General features: G+C 40.6%; 2 protein-coding genes across 3 annotated transcripts in view; both read left to right on the forward strand.

Moving 5' to 3' along the window:
• Positions 1–5331: 5331 nt before the first annotated feature.
• On the forward strand, positions 5332–13547 carry shld2 (shieldin complex subunit 2). Its single transcript, XM_018694610.2, is given in 11 exon segments — positions 5332–5684; positions 6320–7245; positions 7397–7547; positions 8237–8344; positions 8452–8646; positions 8768–8820; positions 8822–8915; positions 9033–9251; positions 10122–10365; positions 10802–10917; positions 12011–13547. Coding segments are annotated over 11 exon segments (2442 nt in total). The 5' UTR covers positions 5332–5521; the 3' UTR covers positions 12184–13547.
• A 1514-nt stretch (positions 13548–15061) lies between these two features.
• ttc7a (tetratricopeptide repeat domain 7A) overlaps positions 15062–15836 on the forward strand; it is a 49531-nt gene continuing 48756 nt past the window's right edge. Inside the window, exon 1 of one of the 2 annotated variants that reach the window (XM_051076654.1) lies at positions 15062–15224. In XM_051076654.1, coding sequence (XP_050932611.1) covers positions 15168–15224 — 57 coding nt within the window. In that variant the 5' untranslated portion in view covers positions 15062–15167. The remainder of the gene's footprint in view (positions 15225–15836) is intronic. The other variant, XM_018694609.2, reaches the window with a different exon arrangement.

The following is a 15836-nucleotide window of genomic DNA, read 5'->3' on the forward strand; positions in this document are numbered from 1 at the left end:
TTTTGAACTTCCCCCGGCGCGGGTTCTCTTCACTACCTCTCAAGCGCACCTTCTCCAATCAAAATATATATCAACCAATACCCAGACAATAAAGGAAATATGTATGAATTCTGCGCAATGAAACATTTATAAATAAATTTAAATTTAATTTTGTGATATTAATCATTATAATGTTGCATGTTCTTGCATGTTTTAGAGTAAAGTAATGCGAATGTATTTAATCTAAAAATAAGGTCACATTAGAGACCTTTGCATGTGTGTACGAAGAGGTTTTAAATGTCGTCATTTCTAACCTTAGAGCTCATGGTCACTTACATGAAACTGTTTTTATGGACTGTCTGTAAATGTAAGAGACTCCAGTCATATAAGTCTGCTTCTGTCAATTAAAGAAAAAAAATGATGTCAGTAGTGATAAAAAAAATACCATCACAACTGTAACATAGACAACTGATCATGTCAAAATATATATTTTTTTCCTCTTTAAACAAACAAGACAACAACTGTTTGGAAAATGTATACACATTTTTTCATCAGTTGCACAGTCCTGATAATGAATTTATTTGCTCTACCATTTCAGTTTTTTGCCATTTTGCCATAGTTGTACTTCTTGTAGAGTCAGTTTTTCCTTAAAGAAAAATTCTTCAGTGATTATTAGACATTGCTCATGTGTTCTCCCTCCCTCCCCCAGGTCCTTGTAACAACTTTTTTACTGGTAAGATTAATAGTATTTAATCGATGGTCTGTCACTTACCATCACCATCATCAAGGAAATATAGTAGATAAAGAAGCACAGAACTCATAAGTATCTTGTATCCTAGTATTTGTGGACACTTTTCATTAAATGTTCCCCAAAATTCAGACATTTGTTGTCAAAATGTATGTTTTTAGTATATTGTGAGTCATAACTTACTCTTTATTATTACTGTCTTGTGTTTAAAATATTTCAGGCAAGTCACTGTACATACTGTATGAACAAAGTTTGTGTGTTGGATATATGCTTTTATATTTTGACTGTGTGGGACATTTTATAGCTGCAATGGTTTATCAGTTATTGGTTAAATTTACAAAAATATTTATATGAAAATATTAGTATTAATTGATAACATTAATTAATATTAATGTTCCTTGGAGCACCAATTTAAAAAGGGAAAGGATCTGATCTCACACAGATACAAATAAACTATAACAATATGGCATACTTAAAGACTTGATGATGGTAAACATCAGAAACTTCTGACTGGGAACTTCAGAGTTCCACATGGTCAACTCGAAAACAATAGGAATGGCTGCCCCAACATCTTTGTACTATGTTGTTGTCTTTACATTAATATCTACACATTAACAAGTTATTGCAGCTGCTTGCTGTGGATGAGAGAGATGTAAAATGTCTATTCATAGACTAGTAATCTAATATCAATCATTACAGACATCTTTGCAAAAACTGTAACACTGACATCTTCGCTAATATATTAAGAACATAAAGTCTGTTAATGTCAGAGAGCTGCAGAGTCTGTGAAGTCCCTACAGAGTAGATCCTCGATGACGCCAGCCTCATACCAACAGCAGAACATCTCGCTGCTGAATTTAGTTTCCATTTGAGACAGTTTCTTGTTATTTCATCCATCTTTCCATATCTATACATTATAAATATATTAAATTGTTGTTCATTATTCCTGCAGATTTAAAGATTTCACACACAAATCCTTATTACGTCTGATATTGGTCTCTGATCAGTCATGTGATCAGTTGGCAAATGTTCTTCAAAGAGACCATTCCACTGTAGGAGGAAGTCATTAATAAATGTTCAAACACAGACAGCTTTTTATTCTGAAAGTGGTTCTTTACACACTTAAGGTGTGTCATTCTAACAACGCTGATCAATTATCAATTATCATATTGATTTTGAAAAGGTATCAGATAACCCCTGATATCAGTAGTTAATACATGAAAATAGTTGAAACTGAGGGATTATCCAAACCATCACAGTGCAGCCTGTAGGTTAGGTTGTACTGTAAAGTCAGAGAGACATGGAGTTAATATTAGATAATAAACTGGAATATGAACGTGCAGGAGTGTGGAGGCGGGAACATGACGTCCAGCTGACGGGAGCAGTTTTTGTCACGTCTCACTTCATCCTGCTGACTGAAGGCAGCAGGTGAAGGAAGCAGAGAGAAGTCAGTGACTGAAACTGGAACTGAGTAAAAACACATGACTGCTGAGTTACACTGACTGATACACAGAGAGGGAGGTCAGGACTGAATAATGTACCACAGCCCAGGGTGACGTCTGCAGATTTCTTATTTAATCCACCAAACATCCAAAATCCAAAGATAATTGTTTGCCAGCTGTAAATCCTCATATTCTTTGATAGTAAAGTGAATATGTGTGGATTTTAGACTGTTAGACAGATGAAACACAACCTCTGAGGACATCACATTGGGAACTGGGATATTGTTGGTGGGAATATTTCACTATTTTCTCACATTGATCAATTAATCGAGAAAATCAATAATGAAAATAATCTTTAGCTGCTTGTTGATTTTACTGATAACTGTTACTGGTCACACTATATGGCCAAAATACAGTGTACAAGACAGTTTACTTTGTCTGCCCTGTCTATGTCCAGTCGTTTCAGTCACTTATCAAAAAAAATCATCAAACAAAACAAAAATTCTGATTCCATTTTCTCCAGTTTGTGTCTTTCTGATGCCTTATGAGAGAGTGAACTGAATATCTTTAGGTTTGGAATTATTGGTCGCACAAAAAATCAGACATTTGTGGATGTCACTTTTGGATCTTTTGTGATGAAGATTTTTTTTATTACTGTTTTATGGCATTTTACAAACAAAACAATGACCTGATTAATACTAACAAGTAGTTACATTATTAATTCTACTATGCTACATTTTAATGGAAAAAAAGAGGAGATTACTTTTTACTTTTTTATGGTCAAAGATATGTGGACAGTCCTGTACTTTTGTCTGAGTCTGTTTTACCTTGTCTGGTCTGGTTCCAGTGAAGTGATCTGCACCAACACACTGTGATATTTCACACAGCAGTGTTCTTACATCTTTGTGTGATCAGTTTGTATCTATAGCTTTACTTTTGACACTGTCCGTTCATTTTCAAAGAGAAATGATGACTCCAACAGAGATAGAGGCATTAGGATGTATGTCCACTGTGACCAACAGATGGAACAAATGCTTCAGCAGTTTCAAAGATAAAGGCTGTTGTAGCTACAGAGTGTAGAGGTTCATATATCCTATCAGGGCCTGCACCTGCCCAGCAGGTTGGACAGGTGCAGCATCCTGCAGGTGTGATCACCTTTAACTATTGATAATGATGACGGAGCTTCAGTTGCCTGAACCAGCCTGCTGAGTCAGTCTGTCCAGTCTGAAAGCAACAACAGCTATTGTAGGATTCTGCCCTTTAGTCACATACTGTATATTCTAGGATAAGACTGATAGGAGATGACCAGGTCTAAAACAGGTCTAAACCTCAATTTTTCCCCAACCTGAACCTCTTCGTTAAAGTTAACACACCACCACCTCCCCTAGCACCCTGTCCTCTGATTGGTGGAGCTGTGGCGAGCCAGTGGCTCTGCTGAAGGAACATTTATGGCCTGGTTATTGTTCCCAGCTGTGAAACACACCAGCTGTCTGCATCCATCAAGTGGATGGAACCATGTTCTGCCTCCTCAGTCTGAACTGTTTCTGCTCAGTCATGGTTGTGTAACATCTAACATGTTGTTCAGTTTGACTTCAAACTGCAAAAGTACCCAAGAGAGACGTTTCCTTTTACAGTGATTTTGACCAAAAACATGCAACAGTGATGGAAATGATCCAGAAACTCAGTTGTTCTTATGTAACACTATGTAACACTTGACCCTGTGGAACAATATCTGAAAAGCACATGTTCACCTGTAGAGAGATTCAGTTTCAGTCTGGTCTTCACCTTTATTCAACTGGAAAGGATCCAGCTGATGTTAGAAATTTCATTTACAAAGCCGAACTGACCAAGGGAGCACCTGTGCACACAGACGGGACAATGTGGCACACAGTGTTATACATGTGGCAGATACTTTGTCCAGAGTGACAAATGAGGTTCAGTCAAAGCCACGGTATATTGAAAAGAAGCCTTTGAGAACTTCAACACTCAGTTCATGTCCATCTGACCACCTGTTTGACCACCAGACGTGTATGTTCTGATGGAGAACACTGGCCCCTTCAGTGTGCCCACATCAGGCTTCAAGTTTTTTCATTTGCTAAATTCAGCATTTGATAGTGAAAATACTGCACTTGATTCCAATGTGTTTGACAGTGTCTGGGATGCTGGTTGCTGTTACTTTGTTGTTGTTTAACTGAGCAAAGAGGGGATTTGTGGTACAATATCGCTATGGTGTTCATGTAGAAGGGAAAAAGTCTGCAGAGGTAGAAACTCCAGCAACATTGTAGTACACAGAACAACTTTATTGTCAGAACAAGGCATTTCAGCTTGAGGCCAGAGTCATTAAAAAACACATGGCAGAGAGGCAAGGGGTGTGCTCAATAATGGACATGGATGACACCTTGGGTGACACCATTATCAGACACACCCCTTTTTAACCATTTTAACGTTTGTTTGTCCTAATCAAACTAACCTTAGTTTTGTTTGCACTGGCAACAGCAGCACACAGAGTAAGCAGAAAGTAGCAGTTTCATTATGTTCATTCCCTGAATCGACTAATCTGAGCTTCTGTGTCCGACCACGTCTTATCTCTGTATCGTCTGATGTTGCTGCTGCTGTTCTGCAGTGCAGCAGAGAGGATGGAAGTAGCTGAGGAATAAATCAAGGCAGATATACATTGCTAAGCAGAGAAAGCAAATGCTTGAAATCTTTATACAGGCCAAAAGAAAAAAAAGTATAAGTGCTGCAGCTTTCTATCAATAAATTGTCTCATCTATAACATGTCAGGTAATAGTGAAAAGTACCGTCCATAGTTTCTCAGACTCGTCTCAGAGGTGATGTCTTTGGTTTACTAAAGATATTTAAACAACAGCATTACAAAACCTGAGTCATTACCAAAAATGATGTGGCCATGTATAAGGAAGTGTCTGTGACATTCTTTTTAAAATTGCAAATGAGTATTACAGTATTATTCATTCATTTATTGGTTTATTTAACAGGGACACTGCATTCATAAACATTGCCAAGGGGCTTTTTCAACTGTAGTCCAGTCATCCTAAAAACTGAATATAGACTAAACTGATAAAGTTGTTGACATGATTTCTAAGTGCACAGAGCAATAATAATATGATAATATGATAAACTTCATACAGGTCACCATTGTTCTACATTGTCAGATGCATGCACAGAAGCACATAGGTAAAAGACATGCTGATCAATGAAATGGGAACTGTTAATATAAATATGGACTGAATAAGACAACATTAAAAAGATCTGAATTTATTAAACCAGTAATGATGAGACCTGACATTTTGCTGTAAATAAACTTCCATATTTATCCATCTCAGCTGACAGCATGTGTGACCGGCCCAAGATCCATGTTTTCCTGGGGGCTCCTCCTCCCTCCTCCGGCCCATTCTCAGTGTCGCAAGCTGGGGTGGAGAGCGAGCGTCGCCCCCCTGCCAGATGGAGGCACCTGGAGTTAACCTGGACAGACGGACACCTCAGGCCAGCAACCGGTGAGGCATTCAGGGACATAAGAGGAAGGACTGAGAAGGTGTTTTTTTTTTTTTTTTTTTTTTTTTTTTTTTTCAGATTTACATGTTCAGTAGGTATCAGTGGGCTTGGAGCTGAGAGGCTGTTGGTTTGACTCTACACATGAGATTTGTTGATGATACAAATAGATACAAAATCTACAGTAATAAAAATTTATACTGTTACGACAACAGTAAAGATCAGTTTAATTCAGTTAATGTCTAGTTTGAAGTGTTGTATAAATTTCTACTCAAATGATCATTTAGCTAGATGTAAATATAATAAAGTAAAGTATGTATTTTAAAGCCACTAATTTACTTATGTGACTATCTCTTCTTTCAAAAATTTCATTTGCAGTCTGTGTGTTTCTTTCAGTTTATTCATCTCAGTTTTCCTGGTTTGGATCTGTATTGAAGCCACCGCTACATGGCACAAAAGTCAAAAAATTTAAAGACTACACAAAGTAGCTTTAAATCTATTTTCCTTCAAGTTTTTCCAATGTACCAGGGTAACGATAAATGATGAATGATAAAACTTCATCATTAAAAAAGGGAAAATTAGTGTAGTCTCTTTAACTAAAAATAAGTGAACAAATACTAATAATTTGCTTACTTTTCAGAGGAGGCTAGAAAACAAGCAAGATTGTCAGGAGAGGAGGAAGGAACCAGCAGGGAGGATGTAGAAGTTGACCCAACTACGCCGAATTTACGAGACCAAGATGATCAGACCAACACCAATCTGGATGACGCTGGATGGACCACAAAGGCATCACAAGGACAGGAAGAACAAGCAGGATCAAGCTGCAATTGTAACACTGAAAAAGATCTTTGCCCAGATGATCACAGACCTGTAGAGAGATTTATGAGCCAAGATGAAGAATCAGATCCTGAAAAGGAAGATCAATCTTCAGCTTCAGTTCTTGAGTATCTGGACAGTTGTTTCCCTGCAGCTCAACCAGAGCAAGAACAATCACAACATGAACCTGAACCTCCATGCTGTTCTAAACACCAGTCATCGCCAGCAGCCTCTCCTCTGAGTGTTAGGACTCAATACCTCACCACCTGGACCCTGAGTCAGGCCTTAGTCCTGAGAGGCAGGCGCGGCGCACAATCACCAGCCAGCCCTGAGAAAACCCTGCTTCCTCAGACCCCAACCAAACACACCCAAACACCACCCTCCATCTCCTCCAGCACCCCAGAGCTCTTCAGTCCTTTAACCCCGTCACCTGGAGCCTCAGCTGAGCTCTTCAGTCAACCCTGCTCAACCCCAAGTGTGGAGGAAGGGGGCGTCGTCCTCGAGGCCACAACAGACGGTGTGCTCTGCTCCCAGGTGGCTGAGTCTACAACTGCCCTCGACTCCCCCACCAAATCTCCCAATTTCAAGAAAGCCCGAATCTCTGAGGACTCCAGGAGTGAGGCGTCATCGGACAGCACCACAGTCAGCCTCCAAGGTCCTACCACACTTCTGGTTCGGTGTTACAAACCAGGGGTGCGATACTCAGTTCTGGTGGCGGTGGTTCATCCCTGTCACCTAAAGGAGATCAAGGTGAGATGTTCTCCACTGCACTTTTAAATTATATAACATTTCTAATGTTAAAAGAACAAACCTTCTTTTGATACTTTTTTAGATTATGTAATGTTTTAACTTTCTGCATTACCTCTGTTTGAGGTTAAGTGTCTGACTTGTTGGTTTAAAGGTGAAGTCTGGGCCATCAGCAGGGACTTATGTCCCTCTGGCATCCATGGTGGTGACAGACCAGTCAGACGTTGAGATGAAAGTGGTGCTGTGGCGGCGGGCGGCATTCTGGGCGTTGACTGTGAGTCCTGGAGATATTCTGCTTATCACAGGTACAAGATCTGACCACTTTACTTTTACATGATAGCTAATGGGCTCAGTCCACTTCAAACTCTTTGTCTTGTTGAACAATATCTGAAATGCCCAGCCTTCACCCATTTTCCATTGTTGCAAACTGGCCAGTCACTGTGTGGTGTAGGTGTGATTGTCTGATGTTGGTTTTTAATACAATGTTGAGCTCTGATCATTTGTTGATTGACTCTAGCTGTCAAAGTAACAAATCTTAACCAAACCTTCCTCAAACAGCCACAACAGCCACAACATTAAGAGCACATCATCAGTGCACAACCAACATATCAACAAGTGATGTGACTACCAGATAAATCATTGGGTGGTGCTTTTGAAAAGCTCTGTTTTCACTGTCACTTTAAAACATGGTTTTAAATTCTAGAAAAAAAAAATCTCAATTTTTGGTGGTGAAAAATACCAGATTAGAGCCCATTCACACCAGCATTTATAACAGCAAGACTTCTGACTGAAATCCATTCTTTTCAATGGAATTGCCACGATCATGACGGCAATGTAAAGTGTACAGTGTTTTCATGTAGAATTCCACTCAAAATTAGCAGTGTGGAATTACAGACCATCCTGATAGAGCTGTCTCTGAAGAGACAGAACTCATACCTTCACACACACGAGATGTTTCACATGAAGTGTGGTTTACAGTGCCGTCTCTGATCAGGACTGCAGGTTAATGAAGACAGGTGGAGAGGAGAGACGGTGCTGCAGTCAACCTTCAGCAGCAAACTGCTCAGCCTTGGACAGATCACTGCCTCCACCTCGCCACCAGGTACAGCTCAACCCACCCTGCGACCAATCATCAGCCACCACAGCTGAAGTGTTTCAGCTGCAATTCCTCCACACCTCTTACTCTGTTACTTCTCTCTCTCTCTTCAGCTCCGCAGCATGTTAATGTTCATACTCTCAGCTCTCTGTATGGATTTCTGAGGGAGCGACGCCCTCTGCTGGTGTCTCTGCCCCCCCACCCACTTCAGGACCTGAATCGCCTCCCCTACGCCACCCTGAGGTCACTGAGGGTCAACACACTGGTTCACGCCCTGCTGCGTGTCACACACACGCATATCAGCTCAGGTGAGTCTATGACACACACATTGAGTGGAATTATATCACTCTGTACCTGTCCTGTTGATTCATTTCATTGAAAGACAGAAATGAATGTGTGTGTGTGTGTGTGTGTGTGTGTGTGTGACAGTGTGGCGGAATGAGGCGGAGTCTCGCTCCAGATCAGCAGTTCAGTTGAAAGCTGGTTCTGAATGTGGAGCAGCCAAATGGTCAGCAGGGGGCGCTGCTGCTGTGGGGAGCTGCTGTGGACTGGCTGCCTCGTTTCAAGAGAGACAGGGGTACACACACACACACACACACACACACACACTGTTGCTTGTACTATAAGTATGCTGACACACCGATCTTAGAGGGTCAGCTTACAAAATTACAAAAAGCTCCTCTGTCTCCTTCAGCTGCTGTCTGGGACTTCCATGTCCTCCTGGTGAGGGAGGGTTTGACCTTTGACCTCCCTGAGCTGCACTCCACCCCCTGGAGCTCTGTCCAGCCCCTGGACCCCACCGACCGGCGAATGCAGGATTTCCTCCCATCACGACACAACCAAAAAAGAAACAGCAGCAGCATCAGCAGTCTGGAGCTGGACCTCGACACGCTGCTGTCCCAGAAATACAGCGGTGAGCCTGAGAGCCTGATCACTGTAGCATGACCTTTGCAAAAGTGCAGCACTATTATCTGGTGCAATTGTCAGAACTGTAATAAACTTCTGTCCTTCAGTTGTCCTGAACTGATGGTAAAGTAAAAAAAAAAAAAAAACAAACTTTCAGAATACAGGCTGACTAAAATACTGGCATGCCCATTTGGAAATTTTTACTGTGCAGGATGTACAGGCAGCATGCTTAGATGCTCAATAAACAGTTTTAGCTTTTTCTTGTCAGTGAATCAGGACATAATATTATTCAACGCAGAACATTATTTTTATTTTTTGTTAAAAAACAAAATTAAGTTGACAGCTATTTTCAGTGTCTACACCTGCAAGCCCTTGAGAGAGAGACAATCTATGTTTTTATTACGTATGGCAGGCACGGTGTTGAAATGCACAATGCTCCCTGAAAGCATCACTCTTTATCATAATAATGATGTAGTCATGGTTCTGCCTGGTCAGCACCTAGACTTCTTTTATGCATATATATTCAAAGAAAATTATAAGGAAAATGAAATTAAAACAATTTATTTTGTATGTTCTAAAACTTCATCCATCCCCCTCAAATTTGTTGAGATATATTTGAGATATTTGCAAATTGAGATTTATTGAAACAGACAGTGCTGTAAATACAGAACAGAGTTTACATGGGAGTCAGTGTTCCTCTGGAGTAATTATAGACTTTTACCTGCCTGCCATATTCAATAAGACCTAAAATCAAAGTATGTCAACACTGAAAAAACATAAGACCTAAAACTGAGCAAACTGAGCTACATTTTTACATTACAGCACTTAATAGGCTTTTCAGGTGAAGGTGTTATTTTTTTGTTCTCTCCTCCATCAGGTGATGTGGAGCTCAGAGTCCAGGTCATTGGCTTCCGCTTCCAAGACGCTCCACCCTCCCAGAATGCAACTCAGCCACTCCTGGACAGCTCCACACAGCTGGATGGTATCCTAGAGGCGCTGAGCGGAGACGTCACCTACACTGGCTGTGGTCGCTGCTCTGCCGAGCTCAATACTGACACCAACGGCATCTATGGCCCCTGTTACCCCTGCCTGCCCCACACCACCGTACGCCGCTACTACAGGTACGACTGATATCAGTGTTTTCAGGAAATCCTTTTTATACACAGGCTAACAAAAAAGCACTTTAGACATTACAGTCCTTTTCATTATTGATTTCCCTGCTGATTATTTTCTGGACAGCAGGTTTAACCCAAAGATATTCAGTTTACTATCATATACAAAAAAAATCTCACATTTAAGAAGTAGGCTCAGCTAATATTTAGTATTTAATACATGGCTTTAAAATGGCAATAAGAATGAATAAAATGTTTAAACATAAATATTTCGATTTTGTCATGTTAAGAAATCCTCTTTTTGTAGAATAAAAGATGAAAATGCATCAACTTTTTTTGCCTTACTTTCAAGACTTGGATATGGATAGATAAACCCTAAAAATACATTCTGTGTGTGTGTGTGTGTGTGTGTGTGTGTGTGTGTGTGTGTGTGTGTGTGTTACAGGCCAGCTGTGCTGACTGTGAGTGGGCAGGGCAGCAGTCAGGTGTGTGTTCAGGTTCCTCCTGTTCCTCTGCAGAATATCCTCGATGCTCCACCTGATAAACTCCACAGGAGCTCAGGTGAGACACAGTCTGACTTTACTGACTGTCTGGGTCTGTCCCAGCACCCACACCTGCTGGGTGCTGTTCACAGTACATTGCAGGAAATCGTGCAGACACAGAAAAATTTGGATCTCAGTGCCTTTGGCTGTGGCATGATTGTTGGTGCCAGACAGGATGGTCAGAACAGAAATCTGAGGCTGCAGTGGACAGAGGCTCACCAAAACTGGACCCCTGAAGACTGGAAAACATGGGCTGGTCTGTTGAATCTCGATGATAGGGTTATTAATCTGTGGACCCAACAGTCTGGACTGTTGACACAAGTGGAACATTTCTCATTCATGTGGAACATTTCTAAAGGGGAACAATCCCATGAATCTGAAAGTCCATGTGAGACCCTAAAGAGCCTGCACAGAATGATGGTGGGAATGATAAGATTTCACTGAACTCCACATACTGAATGACAAACTGCTGCAACAGCTGCATCAAAACTAACAACAGAGTGAGCGAGTTGCCAGTCAAGCACAGTTTGTGCACACTATGGCTTTCACTTTATATTTAAGATTCAGACTTATCTGGATAAAAGTGAGTCAAAATTAAATATTCAAGCTATGATGGCCTGTTTGAATTCCACATTTATAGTCTGTAAGAGCCACAGAGGGTGGCATGGTGGTGCAGTGGTTAGCACTGTCCCCTCACAGCAAGAAGGGTTTGAGCCCTGGGCTTTTCTGTGTGGAGTTTGCATGTTCTCCCTGTGTTCCTCTCACAGTCCAAAGACATACATCTTAGGTTAACTAGTGACTCTAAATTGCTTGTAGGTGTGAATGTGAGTGTGATCCTGTGATCCTGTGATGGACAGCCAATCCATACAGGGTGTACCCCACCTCTCGCCTGATGTCAGCTGGGAGAGGCTCCAAACAGATAAGCGGTATAGATAATGGATGGATGGAAATGCAACAGAGCATTTGAAATTATTTCCTGAAATCCACTGTCAACTTGACCTAAGCCTGCCTTATTGATCTGTCAGGAAATTCAGTTAATCAATAAAAAGTCCAGGTGAGGCAGGAGTGTTGTGCATTAACCTCTGTTATTTATTTTTTTACTTGTCTCATAGCTCCAGGCTCACAGGTGAAACACATCCAGGTGGCAGCAGAGAGGATCCAGACCCTCCTCTCCCTCCCAAGGAAAACCTTCGTCTTAACCATCCGGAGTCACTTCCTGTGCGATGAGAACAGCTTCCCCCTCAGTCAGGACTTTACACTGCTGGACCTTCAGTTCCCCAGCTGACAGACTGCACAGTGATTATTGTTGGTTTGCAGTTTACCAGGGAGCTGGAGCCTATCCCAGCTAACATTAGGCCCTGGTCTATCACAGGGCTGAGACAGAAACAAACAACCATTCACACTCACACCTACAGGCAATTTAAAGTCACCAGTTAACCTACCCTGCATGTCTTTGGACTGTGGGAGAAAGCTGAGAGCCTGCAGGAGACCCACGCAGGCTCATGGAGAACATATAAACTCCACATAGAACCTACTTGCTATGAGACGACAGTGCTAACTACTGCACCACTGTGCCCCCCAGCATGACAACCAGTTTGCTCATCAGTCTGTCCTGTAGTCAGCTGAGTTAGTTGACACTCGAGTTAGGACAGATCTGCCTGTAGAGTGTTCTTCAGACTACACTGTGTATTAGCTTTATTTCTTACCGATTGATTTTAACAGTGAGCACATTTAGTACATTTATCTTTGTAGCAATGTTATTAATATCAAATTTTATTCACCAGAATGAAAGAATCAAATTTCAAACCAACAACAGTTTTTTTTAAAAAAATAGTTGCATCTGTTGACATTTACTGAAATCACAGTGATCTATTATATATAGATTATAATAACAAAAACATGTATATGAATACACACTCACATGAAATACAACAAAAAAAAATTCATCCAACTGTTGAAGAGTTTGAATAGCATATATTATCATCTGAACAGCATTACCAGTCTTATCAAAATACAAGAGACAGTGTGCTCTGGTGTTTTAATACATCTGATTTATGACAATGTTTTTTAATTAAATTAAATTACTGATCATATCTTGGTGACATTGGACCACATAGTTGCAGGGTATCAGCTGCTGATACGTGGAAGAGCTTCTGTTTAACTGCACGACATTAATGTTTCATTAGAAAAAGTTTTTGAGGAAAACAAGTTATTTGATGAATTAGAGTGCGACTCCTTAGAGTCACGAATGTCATCCTGTTGTAGACTGACTATGGTGAAAACTGTATTTTAGATTTTCTAGATGTATGTGCTGCTTTTGACATTGCTGACTGTAACTCTGGTTGTGCCCCGCTCAAACTGACTGAGTTTTTGTTGCTGTCCTGGCCCCCAGATCCTGGATCAGTCTCCCTCAGTGGGTCAGGTCAGTAGAATGTTTTAAATCTCATCTCTAGATGGACCTTTTCTCAAAATGAATTTATTGATTCTTTGTTTCTCTTTTCTCTCTCGTTTTTATCCCTTTAAACGTTTTTTTTGCTTGTATCTGAAGTTTGTATTCATGTGCTATTGAGCGCATTCATTTGCTGTGAAGCACTTTATAAACCTGGTTTTGCAAAGAGTTGTATAAATAAAGATTTACTTTTTCAAGGGCCTGAAGTTAGTTTGAAGGGCTGCTGTGGAAGACTCACCTCCTCCCTCTCCCTCCCTCTTGCCACCAACAAGTGAGAGGGCATCTCCGACATCAAATTCTCCTTTGTTGTCATTGTCTTTCTTTCCAGTGATGAGACAGAGGGCGTTGCCTGGGGCAATAGATGCATCAGGCTCAACGAAGAGTACAGAATATCTTAAGGAAATTTAGTATAAGTTCACCTGAAGCTTCAGTCACTCTATATTTCCTAAACTGATCTGACCCTGACAACACAACCCATCTGCCCCTCACTCTCAGATCAACACAAATGTTGTGTTTAACTTGGTAAAACCCTGATCCTTCCACATGTCTGTCTGTGAATCATTTACAAAGTTATCCTTGAATAAAAGTAGAGTAACATTTATAGTTTAATTGGTCTGACCATAGTCAGTCTGATGTCCTTTTCAGGCTCAGGATGTTACTATAGGACTAATAATAATGACTGTGACTGCATTGCTGTATATTTCTCCCAAAATGAGCCAAGGTGAACTTAGATTGGAAAATAAGAAAATTGGAAGGAGTTACAAGAGTGTTTTCTTTAGGTTTTACACACATACATCTCATACAAACAGGCTGAGACGATGTGCTGTTGCCATCAGAGTTTTCAGTCCAGCACCATCTAGCGGCAATTGTCAAAAAAGCATCACAGTTTCGTCTCATGGCTTCTATACTCTTTGGTGCCGTGATATTACACCGTCAGCTCAACCCATAGAGCACTTGAAGAAATGCGAGAGTCGATGTTTGATGTTTAAATAATACAGTTGATGCTGCATCAACCAATGCTGTGTAACATATCAGTCCTGCAATACATCATTCCTTCATAAAAATTAAACGGTATGAAACTGCATTAAAGAGACTACATCCTCTATAATGATTACACAGCTGAATCAATATCTCCTTTCAACAAATAGTGAAAAAAATTTAAAAAATTTAAAATTTTCTCGAGGGGAGGATTTATTGCACAACTGTTGTGCACAACTGCATTAGTTTTGGCTAGATATTCATAATAAATGAAAATATGTATGTATGTATGTATGCATTTACTTTATTAGCTTCATAGAATACACTGTTGGGAATTATCGTTAATGTGATTAAGAGTGATAATGTGTGTTATTTGTAAATATTTACTGAAAAATTCAAAATCATTTTAGACTACGTAGGTTGTTGTTATGGAAACCCAACAGTGTCACACACGTCTCTCTAGAGCGTCGAGCAGCATTTAACCCTAACTATTAAAATTCTTACTAGCTGAGGATAAACGTTTATAATTTGTGTTTTGTTGTAGATCATAAAACCATGAATTCACTGCTCTGCATCCAAGACTAACTGCTTTTCCTAAGTTTAGCCTGTATGTGTCTGTTTAAAGGTCGTTCTTCCCCGGTCCAATATGAAGGCGACGCTGACGTACGATGGAGCGACCTCTTGGATGTGACCTATCTTGACAGAGAACTACATCTTTGAGTTGACTCTGTTATTGCGTCAGCAGGGGGCGGGGCATGGTGCAGCCGCTCAGCTGTCAAATCTGCCCCGCTCAGGAGAACGCTGTTTGAGAAGAGGGAGAATCGTCGATTCAAGTCAAACAAATGTCAAGTTTCCAGAGAGAAAATGAGGCCGCAAAATCTCTGTTCAGGAGGCTTGAGGTTTTATTTTATGTCATAAAGTAGCTGATATAGACTCGCAGTAAAACCTCTCAGTAGTGAGTGACCCTTAGATGTCCCTGAGTATTTACACCCTGTGCTGTGGTCAGCGTGACTAATGTTGACTGTTGTTGAACTGCTGGTGGACTCTTGTGAATTCCTTCCTTTTCCTTCAGCTTCACAGATATCCCCATTTAAGAACGCGAGTTAGTGTGAACTGAAATAGTTTAGCTTTGTCTGCCTCGTGCATTGGTTTGTACAACCTTGTGCTCGATACAGTGCAATTACATATCACAGTGCAATAGCTGACAGATGTAATATTTTGTAACTGAGCCAGGAGGTTAGCCAGCGTCAGCCTGCCAATGTGTCTGAACCCAGATCAGGGAGTAAGCCAAGCAATTACAAATTGATTTTTTTCCCCCCCACTGAACTCATCCATGAAATGAGCACTATTAAAAGAAAAGAACAGCACCTTATATGTGTGTGTATCCTGCCTTAGCTGAGTTGAACACTTTGCTGCATTAGAGTACGGCTTTCTGTGCCTTGCTCTTTCTTAAGCCCCACCTGATCCAGTTAAAGTGTTAACGGAAAAGATTAGGGACATGGGTCTTAAAA

This window comes from Lates calcarifer, linkage group LG16_LG22 (genome assembly GCF_001640805.2).
Source record: "Lates calcarifer isolate ASB-BC8 linkage group LG16_LG22, TLL_Latcal_v3, whole genome shotgun sequence".
Taxonomy (NCBI): domain Eukaryota; kingdom Metazoa; phylum Chordata; class Actinopteri; family Centropomidae; genus Lates; species Lates calcarifer.